We start from the raw sequence: 26086 nt of genomic DNA on the forward strand, positions 1-26086 counted from the left end.
ACCAAGAAGTGGGAAAAGTACAGAACATGGAATCAGAGGACTTGGGTTATAATCCTGTCTCTGCCATTTACTAATCCTTGGGTTTTAGAGCAAATTATTAATTTCTGTGGTGTTGGAAAATATTCATCTAGTTAAAAAGGTAACAGCTCTGTGAAATAGGCAAGGGTAAGTGAAAGAACTGAATGAGATAATGTATGTAAAAGAACTTTGTAATCATAAAACCTTAGATAGATGTCAGGGACCATTAAACTAAAGGGAGAGCTTAAAAGCCTCCTGACTCAGAGACACATTTCATCTCAGAGAGATAATGCCAAGAGGGATCTTTTTAATCAGGATACTAGTATTAGAGGAAATTTGAGGATAAATAAAAGTCCCACACTGCACAGTAAGTTGAAAATATAACTTACAGAACTGCTTAGTATAAGAAGTAGTATAGGATGACTAGTTACACAAAGAACACTAAAAAAGTGTTCTGATCAACTGATGTTCATCACACTATGGTTCCACAAATCACTGATGTTCTTTAGGTGGCACCAAGGTGTTATGCTACAAAAATCAATCTGTGGCAGTCATTTACTGATTTGCAGAAACAATTTAATCCATGGGGAGAATTTTCTCCATTTCAGGTTTTTCAGTCACAAATTCCTCTTAATCCTTTAGTGACTGCTGGCAGATAGCATAACAAATTAACCTGTAGCAAAAGAACACCTAGGAAAGCATATCAGGTGTCATCAATGGCTTGCTTTTATCCATTTGTGCTCATATAATTAGGTCTGCACTTTAAACTGCTAGCAAAAATTCCCTGTAGTCATATGATGGTATGAAGCACACTGTCTCAATCCCACCTGTAAAAGCCACTTTCCCACTAGGGAAATAGGTGGGGGAAAGGGCAGGAGATGCAAGACAGGGTAATTGCAACCTGAGGCAGTCTTGGAGGCAGAAAATTCTGAAAAGAAGTTGGCAGCCAAAAAGAACACAGTTCACATTAGCATTTAATCCAGAGAGCAAGGTGTGGATAGAATGGGTAGCTGGGAGAAGAGACAGCACGAGAGAACAGGGCTTGAGCTAAGTAAGGAGATGAAGGATTTGCTGAGCAGAGCTTTTGTATGTGTTAGCATGTTCCTCTATTTACATGGTGCTCAGAGCATCTTGAGGTAATGGATGCAAATTCTTAAAGAAGTTAAAGTTATGGCAATATTTTATAGGGTTCACAGAGAGCATCCTGATTTCCAGGTGATCTGCTATCCAGATCTGAGGAGCACTAAGGTTAAATTGTAAATGACAAAGCCATAGGGGATCATTAACAGGCAATAGAGATACTCTGGCAATAGTCAGTTCTTGGAAGGGGCACAATGGAGGAAAACCCTCTTCTAACAACACAGTCTTTGGAATCTCTATTAGAAGAACGGTCTTGGGCTGGTTCCCTTATGATGGAAACAATGAGGACTCATTAAGATGGCTCTCAGCAGTATAACTGTTATTTCTGGGAATCAGCCCTCAAGAGGCTGTGGGCACAGACCTCAGAAAATCAGAGGAACCCCATCTTTGGGTCCTATTCTATTCTACCTTAGGCATACAGACATATAGTATTGGGCTGACCCGAATGTCAAAGGAAGAGGTGATTCAATCTGGATTATCTAGTTTATTTCATCTATAAAAACAGACCAAACCAGTAATTTTCTCAAACTTCCTTTCTTTTAGCCTGAATCATCCTCTTGTCCTATCTTTATGGAGTAAACACATGGTTAACTGATAAATGTGCCCCTCACTTGATGCTGTATCTAACCCAGTGGTCTCTAAGTATCATGTGGCTAATACTATGTAAACATTTATTGTTTTAATACATAGTTGATTTTAGGGCTGGCATTGATCTTAGAAATCACTTTTTTTGTCTTCCTCATTTCACAGAAAAGGAAACAGACACAAAGAAGAGGAAATGTGACTTGTTCAAGTTCATACTTCAAATTAGTGGAAGAGCTGCGATTAGAATCCAGGTCTCCTAATTCCCAGGACACTACTCTTTAAACGGCACCATTTTACGCATATAGGTATGTACCATTATTTCCAGGTAAGTTCCCTGACAATTTTCATCTTTTGTTTTGAAATTGTACTCTTGTAACGTTTCAAGTCCTAATCTTGTGTGCTGGGACAAGCAGGGAGGTGGAGAACTAATCAACTTTTCAGGAAATAGATCCTTGTACAAAAGTAAAACCCTCTCAGTAACAACAAGGGTGACTTGGTCTTATAGATCCCAATATGCAAAAGGAGAAAGTTACAAAACAGTCACACTGGAGGAGATTGCATTATAAGGGGATACTCAGCAGAACTTCTTGAGTACATTTATGCACTTAAGATTACTTGGCAAAACCTTCTGGGACAGAGAAAGTTAAAATAAGAGCCAGTGCCAGATGAAGACCAAGAAGAAGGCAAAATAAGCATCTTTGAAGTAAAATGGAAGTCATGAAGAAATAGGATATGTTTGACAGAAACTCAGTTTACCATGAAAATATCATGGCCCTAGTAACCAGCCTAGTGAAAAGCCTTCCTCAATCACATGAATAGCAGCACTGCCACTTTTCTGGTCACTAAGGCTTAAACTTGGATATCATCTTGAGGTTTTTCTACACCTCACCTCCTGAAGTCTATCCATTACCAAGTCCTGTTTTTCCTTCCTTTGAAATAACTCTAAAATTCTTCTCTTCTTCTCCATTTGACTGCCAGCAATCTATTGATACATGGGACTCCATTATCTTATGGAACTACTCCCATTCTCTCCTACTCTAATTTACCATTTGTACAGCCATAGGAGTCACCTTATAACATACAGCTTTCTTGATCACATTCTGTTTAAGAACCTAGACTGACTCCCCAATGCCCATAAGATCAAGTCCTAGCTTCTCAACCATATATTCATATCCACCAACAAACGAGTCCAGTTTACCTACTCTTACATACTTCTTTCTCCTCCCAAATACTGCCATGCCCAAGACAGTGCCAATTCCCACCCTTGGCTTCTATCCCCACCCGATATATAACAGAGGTATTCTCCCGCCTCCCACATCTGCCTGTCTAAATCCCACCCAGCCTTTAAGATTCAGCTCAGGTTCTACCTCTTCTGCATATCTTTCCTAACCACCTCACAATAATTCCAGTTAAACTTGATCTTTACAATTTTAATTAGTACCAGCTATACTCAAGGCACTGATCTCCTCGCTTCTTAAGAAATGAAAAAAAAACCTAACAGGTAAAATTTGGACCCATTAATAAAGTCCTGCTCTGAAACAGAGAGATGGACAAATGTTCATATAGCCTTTGATGTCTGTTACTATGGAGAATGCCAAACCATCAGTTGAAGGGTTTCTCAAACTTTCTTCCTTCCAAGATGAAAGTAACATCTATTGGAACATCCAAACTGCACTTCATTCATGACACATTACCCATTTGTTACACTATGTGAGAATTTTAGAATATGTGAGAGGTAACTTTGGATCATCAATTATACATTATACATGAGAAATCTGAGGTCCATTTCTATTTCTTGTGCTTTCTGATGTTTTCTTTCCCTTTGGAAAACCACTGATGATAAATTACTAAAACAATTTTAGAAAGAAGTTCAGCAGTATGTATCTTTAAAAATGCTCCTGGCTTTTGACCCAGTAATTTGACTTCTGAGAAGTTGAGCAAATAACCTTGAATATATATATAAAAATCTTTATGTACAAAAGTATCTATCACCACTTTATTCATAACAGTAGAGATAAATGGAAGAAACCTAAGTATCCCCAACTGGAGACTATGGTATACCTGATCTGACCCAATGAAATATTATGTAGCCATTTAACATGATATTTTAACATATGATGGCATGAAACATACTGTGTCAGTGTCACCTAGCAGAGCCACTTCCCCATGAGGGAAATTGGTGGTGGGAAGGGCAGGAGTTTTAAAAAGTGTTATTACAGATAATGATGTGTGGGGAATTCTTACAAAATATTAACTGAAGAAAACTGGATAGAAAATGTACATAAAAGATGAACTCATTTAAAATGCATGAGGGGGAAGACTGGAAATTTTTCCTTATCTTAAGCCACATTGTTTGATTTTTTATGAGAATTCATGATTTGCTGGTTTAAGTAAATTTTTTGCAATTTCTATTTTAAAATAATTTCAGACACATAGAAAAGTTGTAAGAACAGTCCAATGAACTCCTGTGTACTCTTCACCTATATTCCCTAATTGTTAGCATAAAAAACTTGTAAAGAAGTCCCTCTGCCCCATTTTAAGAGGATTTGGTCAATAAGCTCCTATGTGAACATTGCCACTTTAGATTCCAAAGTGCAGGGGTAACAGAAAGGGGACACTCATTTCTCATAGCCTATGGGATCTGGGATGAAAGCCAACCCCAAGACTAATAATCAGATGCAAGACTTTTAACCAATTACGCTGCATATTATTTGCTGTAATCAGTGTCATCCCATTCTTCCTTTCACTTGACTACTTCAAGGAACATCATGCAGACAATGTGATAGAGTGTTGAACAACAGATTTAAACTCTCCCATGTAGCTCAGTGACTTGAGGGAGACAAATATATATTTTTCGCTTGTGTCTTCACTCTAGAGAAAATGAAAAGCATTGATTTAATCCAGCTGCCAGCGGATCTACATAACTTGCCTGGACTTTGAAGAGAAGTGAAAAAGAGTTGAAGACCTTACAAAAATAAAAACACCATGTGCCCATAGCCATCAAAATGCATTATGCAAATGAAAGTACCCATATTTTAACATAGATATTGTATATTTCTACCCAGAATTTGGAAGAATTCTCTGTATTACAGATATTTTAGAGGTGGAAGAGATATTTGGGTCATCCAGCACTGTGCAATAGAACTTCCTGTAATGATGAAGATGTTCTATATCTGTGCTGTCCAATATGGTAGCCATGAGTCACCTCTGGTTATTAAGTGCTCGAAATGTACCTGATGCAACTATAGAACTGAATTTTATTTCATTTTAATTCATCTAAATTTAAAGAGCCACATGTAGCTAGTGACTACTGTACCAGACAGTGGAGATCTAGACCCTTTATCACTCTAAGTAGTTCCCCTCATCTTAGTGCACTTTCCCTGATAATCACATCCACTCCTAACAGCTCCAGTTACCACTTATAATGATGGTACTCAATCTTGGCTGCATGTTGCATTCACCTGGGGATCTGTTTTAAATGTCAGTGTGTATGTGGGGAGAGGTGGGGGGTATTGTGACCAAAGCATGAGTGGTTTTTAAAAGCTCCTCAAGTGATTCTAATGTGCAGCCAGTGTGGAGAACCTTTGATCAATATGCTGATGACTCCCAATTCTATATCACCAGATCCCAATGCTGTGCTCCACATGCTGACTGGATCTCTCCTTCCTGATGTCCAGAAAAATAATAAACACCTCAAACACCAACATATCAAAATAGGACACCATTACGTCCATTGCCCTCCCCCAAATCCTTCAAACTATAATTACTGGACTTACTTCTGACATTTTGCTATTTGTTTTCCATATGTCTTATATATAGTTTTTGTTCCTCAATTCATTATGGCCTTTTTTTGTGTCTGATTTTTTGTAGTGTATCATTTTGATTCACTTCTCATTTCTTATTCTATATATGTTTTTAGTTATTTTCTTAGTGGTTTGGGGATTACAATTAACATCTTCAGTTTATAGCAAGCTAGTTTGAATTAATAATAACTTAGCTTCAATAATATAAAAAATTCTTTTCCTATGCAGCTCCATCCCTCCTCCTCTATGTTGTTATTGTCACAACTTACATCTCTATATATTGTGTGCCCATTAATATGGAATTATAATTTTTGTTCTATGTATTTGTATTCTAAATCATAAAGAAAAAAAAGAAAACTTCCAAACCAAAAGTACAATAATAGTGGCTTTTATACTTAGCTATGTAGTTACCTCTACCCGTGTTCTTTATTTCTTCATATGACTTTGAATTACTATCTAGCCTGAAGGATTCCATTTAGGATTTCTTATAAGACAGGTTTACTGGCAATGAACTTCCCCAGCTTTTGTTTATCTGGGAATGTCTTAAGTTCACCTTAATTTTTAAAGGGTAGTTTTGCAGGATATCAAATTTTGGTTGAGAGGTTTTTCTTTTTTTCTTTCAACACTTTAAATATATCAACCCACTGCCTCCTGGACTCCATGGTTTCTGAAGAGAAATTGGCTGTTAATTTTTATTAGGATCCCTTGTCTGTGACCAGTTGCTTCTCTCTCTACTTTCCTGATTCTCTCTTTATCTTTGTCATTTGACAGTTTGATTATGTGTCTTGGTGTGGAATTTCTTTGAGTTTAACCTTCTTGGAATTTGTTCACCTTCTTTGAGATGTAGATTCATGTATTTCCTCAAATTTTGGAAGTATTTGGCCATTATTTCCTCAAATATACTTTCTGCCACTTTCTCTTTCTCCTCTCCCTCTAGGACTCCCATTATGCATCTGTTGGTATACTTGATAGTGTCTCACATCCTTATGATGTCCTATTCATTTCTCTTCATTCTTTTTTATTTTCTGATCCTCAGACTAGAAAATTTCAATGTATATATCTTCAGTTTCATTAATTCTTTCTTCTACTTTCTCAAATCTGCTGTTCTGCATTTGGCTAACACTGCTGGGGAGGCTACTCCAACTCTGAGAAAATTCCAAGAGGTGTAAAAAAAAAAAAAGGCAATCCTCTGAGCTGATTCCTCTTTTTCCACAAAGAAATTCAATAACTATGTACTGACCAGTCAAAACATACAATCACAATTCTTTGAGAACAAAATCCATATTTTCCCCCTCCCAGCACCAGCAAGCCACACTAGGAATATATTGAGCCACTGTCCCCATGGCTATCCCCAAGCTAAGGAGTGGGGGATGGTAGGCAGTTCAGTAAAAATGCCACAAAACTCTCTTACCAAAATGTAGTAGCTTCTTTCTTCATTAAGCACTACTTATTATAAGTTTTTATTAGATTCCAGAGTTCAGAAAAGGTTGATTTGAACTGATGGGTTTTGCTAGGTTAATCGTTGCATTAGTGGAGAGATGGGTTTTTGAAGTTCCCTACTCTGCCAATTTTTATAATGTTCCTTTTTTCTTAATCAAAATTTTTGTAGAATTTTTTATACATTTATCCTTTCATTTAACTCTAATTTTTTCCCAAGTGCATATAAAACCCAAATGGGATAGTTTTTGTAATTTATCTCTTAATTTGGGAAGAAGTTATACTTTTATTAGGTTGAGCCTTTCTATTCAGCAACATAGTGTACTTCCCCATTCTCTCCTTCATTAACTTCTTTTACGTGAATCCTATTCCTTTCTAGGTAAATTTACTCCTGGATGTCTTAAGATGTTGTCACTATTCTGCACTGAATTTTTCCTTTTTACTTTCTGAGTGATGATGATTATTACTGCTATAAAATTTTAAAGCTATTGATATTTGTATTTTTTTCTTGCATTATGTGACCTTACCAAAGTCTCTTCTTAGTTTTAACAGGTTTTTGTAAACTTTCTTGGGTGTTCTATTATACAATTATATTATCTGCATATAAAGGTAATTTTGTCTCCTGTATTAAATGTTTATAATATTTTCACATCCTTCTCTTATTACATTAGTCATAACCTTAAAACTGAATAATAGAGCTGATAATGGCATTCTTGATTTTAATGGTAGTGGGTCCAGTATTTCACAATTTATTATGATATTTATTATTGATTTGAGGTAAATAGTCTTTTGTGTATAGGTAGTTTACTTCTGTTCCAATTTTACTTAGTTTTTTAAATAAATAGGTGCTGAATTATATCAATTTTTTTCATCTGCTGATATAATCATGTTTTCTTTCCTTTAAGTGGTTGACTTATTTACTAAATGTATTGGAAATTTTCTCATATTGAACCCTGCTTGCACGCTTAGGATAAGTTCCACTTGGTCATAATGTATTATTCTTCAATTCACTTCTGCTTTTCATTTGCTAATATTTTATTTAGAATTTTTAGAATTATTTTCAGGGTTGAAATTGGTCTATAGTTTTCATTTTGGAGTATCATTATCAGGTTTTGGCATTAAGATTATGCTACGAGTAAAGTAAGTCATAAAGAGAAAGACAAATACCGTATGCTAACACATATATATGAAATCTAAGAAAAAAAATGTCATGAAGAACCTAGGGGTAAGACGGGAATAAAGACACAGACCCTACTGGAGAATGGACATGAGGATATGGGGAGGGGGAAGGGTAAGCTGGGACAAAGTGAGAGAGTGGCGTGGACATATATACACTACCAAACGTAAAATAGATAGCTAGTGGGAAGCAGCTGCATAGCACAGGGAGATCAGCTCGGTGCTTTGTGACCACCTAGAGGGGTGGGATAGGGAGGGTAGGAGGGAGACGCAAGAGGGATGAGATATGCGAACATATGTATATATATAACTGATTCACTTTGTTATAAAGCAGAAACTAACACACCATTGTAAAGCAATTATACTCCAATAAAGATGTAAAAAATAAAAGATTATGCTAGCTCTGTAGAATTAATTGAGGAGTGTTCTTCCTTTTTCTGTAATCTGAAAATAGTTTTAATATCAAGATAACCATTTACATTTTTTAAATTCTATATACAAATATGAAACCACTTGAGGTGAATGACTTTTACGTAATTTTTTTTAACTTATGTTTTTTACAGCAGGTTCTTATTAGTCATTCATTTTATACACATCAGTGTATACATGTCAATCCCAATCTCCCAATTCATCACACCACCACCACCCACGACTGCCACTTTCCCCCCTTGGTGTCCATAAGTTTTTCTCTACTTCTGTGTCTCAATTTCTGTTCTGCAAACCAGTTCATCTGTACCATTTTCTAGGTTCCACATATATGCATTAATATACGATATTTGTTTTTCTCTTTCTGACTTAATTCACTCTGTATGACAGTCTCTAGATGCATCCACGTCTCTACAAATGACCCAATTTCGTTCATTTTTATGGCTGAGTAATATTCCATTGTATATATTGTACCACATCTTCTTTACCATTCATCTGTCGATGCGCATTTAGGTTGCTTCCATGAACTGGCTATTGTAAATAGTGCTGCAATGAATATTGGGGTGCCTGTATCTTTCTGAATTATGGTTTTCTCTGGGTATATGCCGAATAGTGGGATTGCTGGGTCATATGGTAATTCTATTTTAAGTTTTTTAAGGTACCTCCGTACTGTTCTCCATAGTGGCTGTATCAATTTACATTCCCACCAACAGTGCAAGAGGATTCCCTTTTCTCCACACCCTCTCCAGGATTTGTTGCTTGTAGATTTTCTGATGACACCCATTCTAACCGGTATAAGGTGATACCTCATTGTAGTTTTGATTTGCATATCTCTAATAATTAGTGATGTTGAGCAGCTTTTCATGTGTTTCTTGGCCATCTGTATGTCTTCTTGGAGAAATGTCTATTTAGGTCTTCTGCCCATTTTTGGATTAGGTTGTTTGTTTCTTTAATATTGACCTGCATGAGCTGTGTATATATTTTGCAGATTAATCCTTTGTCCATTGATTCGTTTGCAAATATTTTCTCCCATTCTGAGGGTTGTCTTTTCGTCTTGTTTATGGTTTCCTTTGCTGTGCAAAAGCTTTGAGTTTCATTAGGTCCCATTTGTTTATTTTTGTTTTTATTTCCATTACTCTAGGAGATGGATGAAAAAAGAACTTGCTGTGATTTATGTCAAAGAGTGTTCCTCCTATGTTTTCCTCTAAGAGTTTTACAGTGCCCGGTCTTATATTTAGGTCTCTAATACATCTTGTCTTTATTTTTGTGTATGGTGTTAGGGAGTGTTCTAATTTCATTCTTCTACATGTAGCTGTCCAGTTTTCCCAGCACCACTTATTGAAGAGACTGTCTTTTCTCCATTTTATATCCTTGCCTCCATTTTATATCTCCATTTTATATCCTTGTCATAGATTAGTTGACCATAGGTGCATGGGTTTATCTCTGGGCTTTCTATCCTTTTCCACTGAACTATATTTCTGTTTTTGTGCCAGTACCATATTGTCTTGATTACTGTAGCTTTGTAGTATAGTCTGAAGTCAGGGAGTCTCATTCCTCCAGTTCCGTTTTTTTCCCTCAATACTGCTTTGGCTATTCAGGGTCTTTTGTGTCTCTATACAAATTTTAAGATTTTTTGTTCTAGTTCCGTAAAAAATGCCATTGCTAATTTGATACGGATTGCATTGAATTGGTAGATTGCTTTGGGTAGTATAGTCATTTTCACAATATTGATTCTTCCAATCCAAGAACATGGTATATCTCTCCATCTGTTGGTATCATCTTTAATTTCTTTCATCAGTGTCTTATAGTTTTCTGCATACAGGTCTTTTGTCTCCCTAGGTAGGTTTATTCCTAGGTATTTTATTATTTTTTTGGCAATGGTAAATGGAAGTGTTTCCTTAATTTCCCTTTCAGATTTTTCATCATTAGTGTACAGGAATGCAAGAGATTTCTGTGCATTAATTTTGTATCCTGAAACTTTCCCAAATTCATTGATTAGCTCTAGTAGTTTTCTGGTGGCATCTTTACGATTCTCTATGTATAGTATCATGTCATCTGCAAACAGTGACAGTTTTACTTCTTCTTTTCCGATTTGTATTCCTTTTATTTCTTTTTCTTCTCTGATTGCCATGGCTAGGACTTCCAAAACTATGTTGAATAATAGTGGTGAGAGTGGACCTCCTTGTCTTGTTCCTGATCTTAGAGGAAATACTTTCAGTTTTTCACCATTGAGAAAGATGTTTGCTGTGGGTTTGTCGTATATGGCCTTTATTATGTTGAGGTAGGTTGCCTCTATGCCCACTATCTGGAGAGTTTTTATCATAAATGGTGTTGAATTTTGTCAAAAGCTTTTTCTGCATGTATTGAGGTGATCATGTGGTTTTGATTCTTCAATTTGTTAATATGGTGTATCACATTGATTGACTTGCATATATTGAAGAATCCTTGCATCTCTGAGATAAATCCCACTTGATCGTGGTGTATGATCCTTTTAACGTGTTGTTGGATTCTGTTTGCTAGTATTTTGTTGAGGATTTTGTTGCTAGTATTTTGTTGAGGATTTCAGTGATATTGGTCTGTAATTTTCTTTTTTTGTAGTATCTTTGGTTTTGGTATTCAGGGTGATGGTGGCCTCACAGAATGAGTTTGGGAGTTTTCCTTCCTCTGCAATTTTTTGGAAGAGTTTGAGAAGGATGGGTGTTAGCTCTTCTCTAAATGTTTGATAGAATTCACCTGTAAAGCCATCTGGTCCTGGACTTTTGTTTGTTGGAAGATTTTTAATCACAGTTTCAATTTCATTACCTGTGATTTGTCTGTTCATATTTTCTATTTCTTCCTGGTTCAGTCTTGGAAGGTTATACCTTTCTAAGAATTTGTTCATTTCTTCCAGGTTGTCCATTTTATTGGCATAGAGTTGCTTGTAGCAGTCTCTTAGGATGCTTTGTATTTCTGCGGTTTCTGTTGTAACTTTTCCTTTTTCATTTCTAATTTTATTGATTTGAGTCCTCTCCCTCTTTTTCTTGATCCGTCTGGCTAATGGTTTATCAGTTTTGTTTATCTTCTCAAAGAATCAGCTTTTAGTTGTATTGTTCTTTGCTATTGTTTTCTTTGTTTCTATTTCATTTATTTCTGCTCTGATCTTCATCATTTCTTTCCTTCTGCTAACTTTGGGTTTTGTTTGTTCTTCTTTCTCTAGTTCCTTTAGGTGTAAGGTTAGATTGTTTACTTGAGATTTTTCTTGTTTCTTGAGGTAGGCTTGTATGGCTATAAACTTCCCTCTTAGAACTGCTTTCCTGCAACCCATCAGTTTTGGGTCATGGTGCTTTCATTGTCCTTTGTCTCTAGGTATTTTTTGATTTCCTCTTTGATTTCCTCAGTGATCTCTTGGTTATTCAGTAATGTACTGTTTAAACTCCATGTGTTTGTGTGTTTTTTATGTTTTTTTCCCTGTAATTCATTTCTAATCTCATGGCGTTGTGGTCAGAAAAGATGCTTGGTATAATTTCAATTTTCTTAAATATACTGAGGCTTGATTTGTGACCCAAGATGTGATCTATCATGGAGAATGTTCCATGTACACTTGAGAAGAAAGTGTAATCTGATGTTTTTGGATGGAATGCCCTATAAATATCAATTAAGTCTATCTGGTCTCTTGTGTCATTTAAAGCTTGTATTTCCTTACTAATTTTCTGTTTGGATGATCTGTCCATTGGTGTTAATGAGGTGTTAAAGTCCCCCACCATTATTGTGTTACTGTTGATTTCCTCTTTTAGAGCTGTTAGCAGTTGCCTTATGTATTGAGGTGCTCCTATGTTGGTTGCATATATATTTATAATTGTTATATCTTCTTCTTGGATTGATCCCTTGATCATTACATAATGTCCTTCCTTGTCTCTTGTAACATTCTTTATTTTAAAGTCTATTTTATCTGATACGAGTATTGCTACTCCAGCTTTCTTTTGATTTCCATTTGCATGGAATATCTTTTTCCATCCCCTCACTTTCAGTCTGTATTGTCCCTAGGTCTGAAGTGGGTCTCTTGTAGTCAGCATATATATGGGCCTTGTTTTTGTATCCATTCAGCAAGCCTGTATCTTTTGGTTGGAGCATTTAATCCATTCACGTTTAAGGTAATTATCAATATGTATGTTCCTATGACCATTTTCCTAATTGTTTTGGTTTTGTTTTTGTAGGGCCTTTTCTTCTCTTGTGTTTCCCACTTAGAGAAGTTCCTTTAGCATTTGTTGTAGAGCTGGTTTGGTGGTGCTGAATTCTCTTAGCTTTGGCTTGTCTGTAAAGCTTTTAGTTTCTCCATTGAATCTGAATGAGAACCTTGCCTGGTAGAGTAATCTTGGTTGTAGGTTCTTCCCTTTCATCACTTTAAGTATATCATGCCACTCCCTTCTGGCTTGTAGAGTTTCTGCTGAGAAATCAGCTGTTAACTTTATGGGAGTTCCCTTGTATGTTATTTGTTGTTTTTCCCTTGCTGCTTTCAATAATTTTCCTTTGTCTTTAATTTTTGCCAATTTGATTACTGTGTGTCTCAGTGTGTTTCTCCTTGGGTTTGTCCTGTATGGGACTCTCTGTGCTTTCTGTACTTGGGTGCCTATTTCCCCTCCCATGTTAGGGAAGTTTTTGTCTATCATCTCTTCAAATATTTTCTCGGGTCCTTTCTCTCTCTCTTCTGCTTCTGGGACCCCTATAATGTGAACGTTGTTGAGTTTAATGTTGTCCCAGAGGTCTCTTAGGCTGTCTTCATTTCTTATGATTCTTTTTTCTTTATTCTGTTGCGCAGCAGTGAATTCCACCATTCTGTCTTCCAGGTCACTTACCCATTCTTCTGCCTCAGTTATTCTGCTATTGATTCCTTCTAGTGTAGTTTTCATTTCAGTTATTGTATTGTTCATCTGTGTTTGTTTGTTCTTTAAGTCTTCTAGGTCTTTGTTAAACATTTCTTGCATCTTCTCGATCTTTGGTTCCGTTGTTTTTCCGAGGTCCTGGATCATATTCACTCTCATAATTCTCAATTCTCTTTCTGGAAGATTGCCTATCTCCATTTCATTTAGTTGTTTTTCTGGGGTTTTATCTTGTACCTTCATCTGGTACATAGCCCTCTGCCTTTACGTCTTGTCTATCTTTCTGTGAATGTGGTTTTTGTTCCACAGGCTGCAGGATTGTAGTTCTTCTTGCTTCTGCTGTCTGCCCTCTCGTGGATGAGGCTAAGAGGCTTGTGGAAGTTTCCTGATGGGAGGAACTGGTGGTGGGCAGAGCTCAGTAAAACTTTAATCCGCTTGTCTGCTGATGGGTGGGGCTGGGTTCCCTCCCTGTTGGTTGTTTGGCCTGAGGCAACCCAACACTGGAGCCTAGCTGGGCTCTTTGGTGGAGCTAATGGTGGACTTTGGGAGGGCTCATGCCAAGGAGTACTTCCCAGAACTTCTGCTGCCAATGTCCTTGTCCTCACGGCGAGGCACAGCCACCCCCCACCTCTGCAGGAGACCCTCCAACACTAGTAGGTAGATCTGGTTCAGTCTCCTATGGGGTCACTGCTCCTTCCCCTGGGTCTCAATGCACACACTACTTTGTGTGTGCCCTCCAGGAGCGGAGTCTCTGTTTCCCCCAGTCCTGTTGAAGTCCTGCAGTCAAATCCCGCTAGCCTTCGAAGTCTGAATCTCTAGGAATTCCTCCTCCCATGCCAGAGCCCCAGGCTCAGAAGCCTGACATGGGGCTCAGAAACTTCACTCCAGTGGGTGGACTTCTGTGGTATAAGTGTTCTCCAGTTTCTGAGTCACCCACCCAGCAGTTATGGGATTTGATATTATTGTAATTACGCCCCTCCTACTGTCTCACTGAAGCCTCTCCTTTGTCTTTGCATGTGGGGTATCTTTTTTGGTGAGTTCCAGTGCCTTCCTGTTGATGATTGTTCAGCAGTTAGTTGTGATTCCGGTGTTCTCGAAAGAGGGAGTTCTACTTTGCCATCTTGAACCAACCTCCAGTCATTAGTCCACAGGTCCTACATTTGCTCACTCTTCTCAAGGCTTAAGGTCTCATCTCTTCAGTATCTTTTATTGCAATATTCGTTTTACTGTGGAAGCCTGGAACCAAACCCACAATATCTCCAAAGTATGCATGAATGAGAAGTCCACAGGCTGACTGGCTTCAGGTGAAGCTTGATCCTACAACACAATATGTCATCAAGGACCCGTTTATTTCCTTCCCTCTGCTGTGCTTTCCTTGGTGTGTCTTGAGGTGAATGACTTTTAATTGGTAGATATTTCAAACTATTTTAATATCCTCTATGATTATTAATATGCTCAGGTTTTCTATTTGTTTGTGGTTTAATTTTGGTAATTTTCCAGAAAATGCTATCACTTAGGTCGTGTTCACCTTCTTGTAACAGAAAAGCATGCCTAAAAGTGGGTTAACAAAAGGGGTTTTCATCTCACACAACTAGAAGTCTAGAGGTTGAGCAGCTCCCAGATTGGTTAATTCAATAGCTCAAAGACATCACAAAGGACCCAATTTATGCCATTCTCAATGTGGAGGCTGCATCTTTTAGGTTGGCTCTCTTCATAGTCCCCAGATGGCTACCAAAGTCTTTGGTGTCACATGCAAATGACAACATTCAGAGGCAAAAAGGGGAAATATTTCTTTTTTTTACATCTCTTTTTAAGAACAAAGTAACTTTTCCCAGAAGCCCTCTAGTACATCTCATTGGGTAGAATTGTACCAACTGCTCAAATCTAGGTAAATCACTGCCCAAAGAAATGGAATTACCAATATTGATTTAGTCTTAGACTAATTAAGACTCTTTCCTTGAGGTGAAAGGGTGGCTTCTTGCCTAAGCACTTGGCTGCATGGAGGGGAGGAGGTTAAACATACAAGAAAAAGTAGAGCTTGGGACTTCTCTGGCGGTCCAGTGGTTAAGACTTCATGCTTCCAACGCAGTGGGTATGGGTTCAGTCCTTGGTCAGGGAACTAAGATCCCGCATGCCGTGTGTTGTGGCAAAAAAAAAAAAACAGAAAAGAAAAAGCAGAGCTCTACTGACAGAGCATTCCCCCATCTCTATCCTTACCACTGTTTCATGTAGTAATTTAATACGTATCTATTGAGAGCCTACTACGTGCCAGGTTTTGTATATAGAGTAGTAAACATGACAGATAAGGTTCTTGCTACTATGGAGTTTACATTTTGTTTGGGGGAACTAGATGTTAAAACAATAAACAAAAATGTGAGTATTTCAAATAGTAATAAGTTCTTCAAGAAAATCAACTCTGTATAATAAGAAGAGGGTGACATGAAGGGACTTGCTCCATTAGAAATGTGTTCTTGGGAAGCTTACTGAAAAGATGACATTTGATCTGAAATCTACATGATAAGAAGGAAACTGAAGGTCTAGTAGAAGAGTATTATAGGCAGTGAACCAACCACATGCGCTAAGGTCCCAAGGTGATCACATGCTTGAGAGTTTTGAAGAATAGAAAGACAGCCAATGTTCTATTAAAATGAGGTGGATGGACCTAGAAACCATCATACAGAGTGAAGTAAGTCAGAAAGAGAAAAACAAATACCGTATGCCAACACATATATATGGAATCTAAAAAAAAAAAATGGTTCTGAAGAACCTAGGGGCAGGACAGGAATAAAGACGCAGACGTAGAGAACGGACTTGAGGACACAGGGAGGGGGAAGGGTAAGCTGGGACGATGTGAGTGGCATGGACTTATATACACTACCAAATGTAAAACAGATAGCTAGTGGGAAGCAGCCACATAGCACAGGGAGATCAACTCAGTGCTTCGTGTCCACCTAGAGGGGTGGGATAGGGAGGGTGGGAGGGAGACGCAAGAGGGAGGAGATATGGGGATATATGTTTACCTGATTCACTTTGTTATACAGCAGAAACTAACACACCATTGTAAAGCAATTATACTCCAATACAAATAAAATACCATTGTGTTTTATATACCCACACCTGAGCACCTGCTGTGTCCGTCATCTAGAACGACCATCCTTACGTTGCTGTCTAGCAAACTCTTACCAACCCTTTAAGACATAGCTCAAATATTTCTCTTCAATTTTCTCCCCAGGTAGAGTTAAACACTTCCTCCTACTATATAGTGTGCCTACTATATATTAGACTCCATATCAGACCATAGTACATTTAACTTATTTTCATTTTTATCCCTCCCTCTGGACTTGGAAATGTTTGAAGACAAGGGCTATGTCATTTATATATGTATATTTGTATTCCCTACCGCCAAGTGTTCTGGCCATGACAAATACTAGTTGCATAACAAGTATTAAACTGAAACATCGAATATCTACTATTCTTGGCACTATTATAAGCATCATGGAGCATACAAAAGAATCTACCTTCATTGAAGCAGTTCAGAATGTAGACTCTAGAGTCAGAAGCTTGGCTCTTAACCCCTTCCCAACACTTCCTAGCTATGTGAACTTAAGCAAATTACTTAACCTCTCTGTGCCCCAGGTTCCTTATCTGTGAGGTGGGAGATAATAATGGTAACTGCCTGAAAGTGAGGAATAATTTAAATAATGTATGTGAAGCATTTAGCACACACAATATCTGGCACATGATAAGTGCTTCATGTTAATTTATTATTTCTAAATTAATGAAATTATTGGATTGATAAGATTTATACAAATGAAAAGCATAATACTACAAACACACCACTACGCAGGATGGTCTAAAGTGCCTTTTGAAACAAGATATTATGGTGTCTTGATCTTGCTGAATGAGAAATGAAGAAAAAATCAGCGACAGTGTAATCTGTCTTGGCCTGACCATTCTAGAGAACTGTGTTCATTTCTGAGCAGCAAACTTTAAGAAAAACAAAGCACAGTATAACTAGAATCAGACCACTAGGATGCTTGTAATTCTAGAGAAGGGGAGACTCCTGGGGGCAGAGAGAAACCTGAGAGCTGAAATCAAACACGTGAAGGATTGTTATATAGAAGAAAGGAGAGCTTTGCTCAATACTGTTCTAGAGAGCAGATCTAGGGCCATGGAATAGAAGCTGTAGGTGGGTGATTTCAGCGGGACATAAACCAGCGTTTGCTGAATGTCAGCACTCACCATGAAGGTGAGAAAGTGGTGAGTTTCTCATCAGTGGAGGTGCTCATTAAGTGAACAATCACTTAACAAGGATATTGTCAAGGGGGTTTTTTCACAGGACAGGGGATTATTCTAGATGACCTTTGAGGTCCCTTGCAGGAGGCTCAAGATCTGGACCTTTCTGGGAAAGATTAGTGTTACTACATTAAAATTAGGAAGTTCTAAAAGTGGTATTCTTAAAGGAGTCAAAATGCTCTCGAAATCAACACACACACACACACACACACACACACACACACACACACACGTACCTACACATAATCTTCCTCCGAGCAGCCCACCCCTGTGGCTATGTGCATGAAGTTTCCACTTTAGTCACTCATTGGATTGGGCATTCAAGGTTCTTGTTCAAATGGAATTTTTTACTAGATGAGGTATGGCTTTAAGCAACCTAGCTGTTATCATCGTCTTCTATCACAGTGCCTGGTACATATTCATTGAATGTTTATTATCCACTTGAGATTGTACAAGTTTATCAAATTAAACTGACTTTCCTTAAAGGACTCTGAAGAGATGGACAAGTAGACAGATAAGCTTGGATAAGGGCAAGACGTCACAAGGGTTTCACCATTCAAACTCAATCCTCATGGCACAGAGGGCAAGCCACACACAGATCCCATGTCCATTTTTTTAGTTACATGGGAAGCCAGGCTTTCCTTCTCACAGACAAAGTCCTGAGCTGGGCAACGATCTGGGCTGGGATTTGGTGAGAATACTTTGCATCCTGGCCTTCTGCGCGGCCCATTGATGTAGCTCTTTAAATCGCATCATTTAAAACCACAAATGTCACAGATCCCATTAGACAAACTCCTCTGGCTAGCAGCACAGAAAGGAAGGAACACGATAAGCCCCCTGAGGCAGCCTGATTGACCATTCCTAATCTCTCATGCTTGGGGGACTACACTGGGAGTAGGGTTCACTCGTAGAATGGCACGAAGTGCTGGCTGGTTTCATTTCATTCAGTTAAGCATACACCTCAAGGCCAGTGCATAATGATGGGAAAGCCAGCCTCACCTCCTGGCTTAGGTTAATGGCAGATGAGTGCAGTCTGCCAAGTAGAAAGGTAAAGGCTGATGGAGGGGAAACTTCCCTATAATCCATCTTCAAGAGATGCCAGAAATTCCATCATTAGTTACTTATTCCCAGAATAATGACAGAGTAGGACTAATAGCAAGCATATGGAGAAAGAATTAGCCTCAGAGCTTGCAGCAAGGCTAAAGCCGTAAGTGAGGGTCAAATGGCGCCAGCTTTGGGGATTGGCAGAGGGCAGGAAACTAGGCAAAGTCATTAGACATTTAAAGAAGCCTGCATGTAGACAAACTATATAGGGAACCCATTTTTACATCACTCTCAGCGTGTAGTGTAGAGGTGGGCATGAAAACATAAAAGGCCTCTCCTTTCCCCTCCATCACATCTTTCATGTCCTACTAAACATACATCTCTTTACTCCCAAGGCCACAGCAACTTTCCTAATCAAGGAATCCACATTAAGGTGCTATTAGCTATTGGCCACATGATTTATTTTTCCTTCCAGGGGTAGTTTTAGAGATGTAGTGCCTTAAAGCAAAGGAGTGACTCTCTAATAGTACATCTCAGGCAAACTTCTGGAGGAAAGATTTTTCTTCTCTACAGAGGAATACCATGAGGCTTCTCATAACACAGCCCGCTGGACACGCAATGGACCAGATTAATTTCAAATGCAAGAGGTGAAAAGTGACACTAGACTCTGAATTGACTATATATCATCCAATCATACTCACTTCAAGTCACAAATTTACAGTGATTTTACTGTCCTCTCTCTTTGCTACTGTAACCCACACATCTGGCATAGAGTGAGAGTTCAATGAATGGTACTTTTTGTTGCTTTCATTATTATTACTATTAGAAGCAGTAGTAGTATTAGTGCTGCCCCAGTACCTGGCACAGTGCCCAGGACATATTAATTATTCAGAACTGTAATAATTATTTTATTGCACTGGCTCCTGGCATAGTGCCTGGCACACAATAGGGCACCGACTGAGTTAGTTCCCTTTGTTCTCACCTTTCCCTGGGATACATTTGTCTCTGGTTTCCCCCCAAGCCTCACCTTGCTAAAGTGGGCACAGACCTTCCTGTAGCAATAATGCTTAGCCCAGCACCACAAGTGACACCATATGAGAAGACATCTAGCCTTCTCTTCCATGTTAGCCCCTTAAGTGGCAAATGGGCAACAGGTGCCTAAGGTCATTTTTTTTTATATGGGGAAAGTGAGGTTTTGAGCTATTGCCTTATAATTTTAGTTTACCTCTAGTCCCTGTATCCTATTATAGCCTTAAAAATATGCCCCCACCACTATCTCCCAACTAGGCTATGATCAATCTCACCACCTTTGTTCGTGTGGTACCTGAACTACCCTCATATTTTTACACGAAATTCATCCTCCAAGGACTGGGTAACAGCTACCTTCTCCATGAAACCTTCTCTGAGACTTCCAGCCTCACAGAGCCCTTTCTGAAATTCCAAAGCATCAAATCAGTAGCACACAATTTAGCCCTTCATTCTGCACCAACCTCCTCAGCTAGATTGTATTTGCTCGTCAAACATCCATCTGTTGAGCACCCGTCATGTTCCAGAGCCTGTGTAAGTGCTAGGAAGGCAGGAATCAAGGTACTCCTACCCGAATGGCAGGAAGACAAACACGCAGTTGAGTGACATTGGAGAAACGTGATCTGAGTGCCAGTGGGGAACTCAGAGGGAGATTGGCTAACTTTCTGAGGGTCTTGGGGGAAGGCTTCACGGAGAAGGGGACCTATGAGCAAGGTGCTGAAGTAGAGAGAAGTTAGTTAAGTGGAGAAGGTGGGATGAAGCCACATGCAAACGCATGGTCATGAAAGGGCAACTCAGAGAACATGACTCAGTACGGCTAGAACTTGGGGAGAGATGGAGAGAGATGAGAGAATATCATGGAAGGTCTACTCATTCATTCATCAAATATGTATCCAGGGTGTGAAAAACAGGACAGATGCAACTGCACTTGAGCTTTAAAGCAAATTGGACTGAACAGACGATTACCCAGGAAGACAAAGAAATATGTCTATGTAACTAGAAATTCTGATTAGCATCAAGAAGGAAGAGAAAAGGCTCCAATGGAGAGAAGAATATGAAGGAACTACTTTATAATACAGGGTAGTTAATTAGGGCTTCTCTGAAGAGGTGGCATTTTGTTGAGGCTTGAAAGATGAAAAGAGCTGGAGAAGAGTATTCCAGGAGGTGATCCAAGGTCTTGAGGTGGGAGAAAGCTTGACATATTGGAAGAACCAAAAGAAGCTCCACAGGGCTAAAGAATAGTGGATAAGGGTGTAAGAGTGGCTTAAGATGACATTGGAGAGGCAAGCACAAGTCAAGACCTAGTAGAGCTCAGAAAGGAGTGTTGATTTCATCACAAGAGCAGCAGGATACTAACCAAGGAGAGTGAAACGGGATCAGATTTGTGGTTCACAGGATAACTTGGGGGTGGTGTGGAAGACGATCTGGACGGGGAGAGAATGGAGTCAGGATAACTAATTATAAGGAGGTGGAATGGTCCAGGTGAGAGATAATGAAGGCAGGGACCTTTTCTTTCTTCTGTTCCAAAAGTGACTAGCTCAGTGCTAGGCACATGGAAGGCTTCCACTGTGTTCATATTGATTAATTAAATAAATATAAACTGAATTGGGTTGTTGAGTCTCTTTTCAGGAGGTCACACTGTCCCTTCTTTCTCCTCCCTTTTTTCTTTATAACGGAGACAAGGAGGCATTCTACAATTAGTATCATTAAAGTAATTTGCTGTTTAGTGACAAATGCTTCCTCTAAACGCCACTTTCCTTTAGTCATTGCTGAGTTACTTCAAAGTAGCACAAGAAAATATCAGTGCTTCTCAAGACAGCCAAGCAGCACTCTGCTTTCCTGAGAGTTGGATGTAGAGAGAAATTTGTCATTTGGGCCTGTTCAGGGCAAGAGGCAACACTAACCTTCAAATACCAACTTCCCAGAAGATCACAAGCACATGAATTGCAAATGCCACTTGGTATAATATATGCCTCTCACTCTGCCAAAGCAGAGATACAATTACCTGGAAGAGTAAGGCAAATGTTTGTGGAAGCTGCATGTCTTCATCTGCTCTTATATCCAGGAGATGAGACAAGAGGCCCTTTATCACATTTCCATCTCTTTTTGCTGGCAAAACAGTTCGGTAATGAAAGACACTTAAATGGGTTCATCCAAACTCAGCCTCCAGAGGGTTCTGGAGGTCCCAAGGATGGTAGGGAAAGGAGAGTCAATCACCTAATGGGTCTGAGCCGCATCTTCTCCCATGGGGAGGGTAACCATTCCCATCTTATAGGGCTAGTAAGAGGAGTCAATGAGGAATGTGCATGAATTTAATCTGCAACCTGCAAGGCAAGAGCTCTATACTGTGATTCATCCTATGCAATTAATGGCAAAGTCTGTCTTTTATTCTTGGTCTCCCAGAGAAAGTTAAACATATTGTAGGAACTCAATAATAGGTTTTGCTTTGAAATCACTTCTGTTAAAATCTGGCTTTAGATGTGGTACATGTAAAACAGGCCGTTCACTTCTCATAATTGAATCAGACAGATTCTCATATCTGTCAGCTGCCTGGTTTAGAATCATGGAGGAGCAAAATCATGAGTGGGCAGAGGGGGTAGTGGCTTAATCTGTTGGAGTCAATACCCCTTCCCCAGCGAGCAGCAATAAGAAGAATGTTTCAGTTAGCACTACAACAGTGTTTCAGTCCAGGATCTGCATCTGGGGCAGCTGCAAATGTAATTCTACAAACTAGCACAGGCCCACAGGCCCGGGGTCCAAAGGAAACTGGCCAAAGATGAGGTCCAACTTTGCATCACCAGTCAGAAGTATTATCACGAGTATTTCCAGACAGCAGAAGGGAAGGAAGAAACTAACTTGTGCCATGTCTCAGGAGGTTTCCTCTGGGCCAGTTGCTTTAATCAGTCATTGTCTCATTTAACTCCCACAGTAGCCTTGAGATGGGAATTAGTGTTTAGTGTGGAGCCTGGCACAATTAGTATTATTAATATCGATAAGCTTAATAATAATAAACTGAAACACCATGAGCTTGAGTAACTTACCTAAGGTCGCAGACCTGGTAAAGCCAGGATTTGAACCCATGTCTTTCTGACCCAGAAGCCAGGGCTTTTTCTGCTATGCTCCTTTGTAAGAGGAGAAAGAGTGTGGCTTTAAAACAGGTGAGGATTTTCCAAGTCATTAGCAAGGCTGCCTCCATAACTGGCCACTTGAGACCTGCAGGTATCTAAGAATATCTTTGGTCTCCCTCTCTCTCCTCATTCAGGTTTCTAAATTGCTATGAACCATGGCCCAGCTGTACTACAAAAGGGTCAACTACTCACCCTACAGAGACCGAATCCCCCTGCAAATTGTGAGGGCTGAGACGGAGCTCTCTGCAGAGGAGAAGGCCTTCCTCAGTGCCGTGGAGAAGGGGGACTACGCCACTGTGAAGCAGGCCCTCCAGGAGGCCGAGATCTACTACAATGTCAACATCAACTGCATGGACCCACTGGGCCGGAGCGCCCTGCTCATTGCCATTGAGAATGAGAACCTGGAGATCATGGAGCTACTGCTGAACCACAGCGTGTACGTCGGTGACGCATTGCTCTACGCCATCCGCAAGGAAGTGGTGGGCGCTGTGGAGCTTCTGCTCAGCTACAGGCGGCCCAGTGGAGAGAAGCAGGTAAGAAGCCCCTACAGCCGGGGAGGTAGCCAGGGACAACAGAGCACCGCAGGGTCAGAAGCCTTGAAACTAAGGAAGGTTATAGGCGGGCTGCAGTTGAGAAGCCCTATCATGGCAGCCCTCTGCTCTCAAGAATAGCATCAGTGATCTCAGGTGGGATCTTAGAACTACCCCGCATGGCCCACACTGAGTTTTACTCATTTGCTTTTTCCTTATTAGTACTTGCCCATATACCTTCAACACTCGACCTAAAAGCGTCTTCTCTGTTTCCAGAACAGTCAAGCTCCTTCTACCCTCCCTACCCCCTGCTCCACATCTTCATTTCCTTCCTCACTGAAAGGGGGGACAAGGAGAAACCAAACACAGACCTGAGCTTTCCCCTGCTCACCCACTCTCTCCTGAAGAAGGACAGGAGGCCTTTCAACTTGAGTGCCATGGCACAGATGCAAATGGATACAGGGGCCTACACACCTCTCCAGTTCCACTCATGTGAATGCATTCCACCCCCAGACGTTCAGGGGTTTGCCTCTGTGATTCTCCTGTCCTCTGAGGCACCTAGGTTTAACACTCTGGAGTCATCTCCGAGTCCTTCCTCTGCCCTGTCTCCATGCTCCATCCCCAAGCCCTGCGAGTTCTTCCTTCCCAATATCTTGTATTGATACATACATTCTTTCCTCTCTAGCCCAGCTCCCCAGTGACTCCAATGTCTCTTCATTAGAAGAGAAACCAGCCCATGAAGCCTAGCACTCAATACCCTTCATTAATGGTCTTTTCTAGTCCTGTCTCCCCCTTAGTCCCTTCTAAACCCCTCAAGTTAGACGGGTCTCCACTGTCTCTCTTCCTTTGGAGCACAGTAGGCGCATGTAGTAGGAACAAAGAAAATACAGCCATCAAACATGGAATACCACGATACATTAAAAAGTAGAAATAGTACAAACCAAAACCAAAATTGCAAAGTGCTTAAAAAATACCGATAATGAAAACACTCAACATCAAATCGTATGGGACATGACCAAAGCTGGGTTTAAAGGGAATTAATAGCTTTAATACTTGCCTAGTTAAACAAGAAGGAATGAAAATAAGCTAGCTGATAACTCGCAGACTAGGAATTGGAATTGATAGAGCAGAAAGCAAGGTACTAGATTAAAAGTTCCTTGGGTAAAGGGCCTGAGTCAACATTTAACACAGTGCCAAGAGAGAAGAGACCTTATCTCTCTTCTTCACTGCTGTATCCCAGCACTGGGAAAGTGCCTGCAATATCAAAGGCACTCAGTAAATATTTATTTTATGAATGAATAGTATGCATCCGCACTGTGCTAAGCATTTTACACGATTTAATCCTCTCAGCTACTCTGTTAGGCAGGCACTGTTATTACTGTCCCCATGATACTGATGAGACAAATTGAGCCACTGGATGGTTAAGTCAGTTGTTCAAGGTCACAATAAATGTCAGAGCCAGAGTTCAAACCCAGGCAGCCTAGCTCCTAACCCCACCCGCTTAACCACTAGGCTATCCTGCTCTCCTGGAAGTCTGAGTTAAGTCTGAGAACTCCCAGCACAGGAGTTCCGAGACAGGATAGATGAGTGGAGGATGGATGACCTCTCTGGAAAGGACATGCCTATAGGATTTGGATATATAGCTAAGCAGAGAGGTGTAAGCATGTTCCCTACCTAGTCCACGTCTCCATCCCCATCACAACTGATTTGTTCTGGGCCCCTTTTCCCTAGAGCCCTGCTAAGTGTCTGAGTGATTTCATGTGCTAATCTGAACTAAGGCTTACCCAGCTACTCTGCTCCATGATCTTGTCCACCTCAGATTATGTAGCCATTGGCTCTACCCTTCACTTGACATCAATCACACACTAATACACACTACTGGTCAGCCTTACTTGTATAAATGTTTAGTCTCTGTAACTAGATTGTTTCTTAAATGTGACGCATACTCTAATGGCCAACTGTTTCCATGCATCCCCCATCAGCACCTGACCCAGCGCCTAGTATATAATGGGTGATAAATTCTTGCTGATGAACAAAAAGGAGTCAAGTGTATCTCCCAGAAAAGCACATAGCTAGCTGCTTGAACAAGACATCCTGGACTTTCACATTCAATCGCATTTAGCTTCATAACTGTTTTGAAAGAGGGGAGAGCACAGAGGAAATTTGCAAAGAGGGGACTAGCAATGGCAGCCCTATCTGAGCTTTGAAAGGAGGCCAAGTCCTTATTTGATGGCCAACCCTTTCTCCCATCTTTCCCCATTGCTCTGGCAAGCCCTGAGGAAGAAAGGCGCCAGGTAAAGTCACTCGAAAGTACAATCTAAGGCATGACCTCCCCTGGATAGAAGCAGTGCTTACCTCACAGAAATGAAGCATCACTGGTAGAATGTCAGGCAGATGAAACCTGGGTGAAGCTACTGGGGACAGGCTGTTTTGCACCAAGGGCCTTTCAGACTCACTGCCTCCTTTGTCCACCGTACATCATGCTGAAGTCTCTTCAGCAGCCTTCTCCTCCCTTTCTCCTCTCTCCTCTCTCCTCAACTCCACCACCGGCCGCTACTAAATTGCATTTTCTTCCATTGCTCTGACAATTGCTGTGGTAAGTCATATATCAGTAACTATAA

General features: G+C 39.9%; 1 protein-coding gene across 2 annotated transcripts in view; it reads left to right on the forward strand.

Annotated features, from left to right (window-relative positions):
- The window catches only part of TRPC5 (transient receptor potential cation channel subfamily C member 5), a 265763-nt gene that overhangs the window by 107182 nt on the left and 132495 nt on the right, over positions 1–26086 (forward strand). For both annotated transcript variants that reach the window (XM_060292268.1, XM_030835730.2), the window contains 2 exons: positions 1909–2048; positions 23070–23468. In XM_060292268.1, the coding sequence (XP_060148251.1) occupies positions 23091–23468 (378 nt within the window). In that variant the 5' untranslated portion in view covers positions 1909–2048; positions 23070–23090. The remainder of the gene's footprint in view (positions 1–1908; positions 2049–23069; positions 23469–26086) is intronic.

The sequence above is a fragment of the Globicephala melas genome, chromosome X, assembly GCF_963455315.2.
Source record: "Globicephala melas chromosome X, mGloMel1.2, whole genome shotgun sequence".
NCBI classification, from domain to species: domain Eukaryota; kingdom Metazoa; phylum Chordata; class Mammalia; order Artiodactyla; family Delphinidae; genus Globicephala; species Globicephala melas.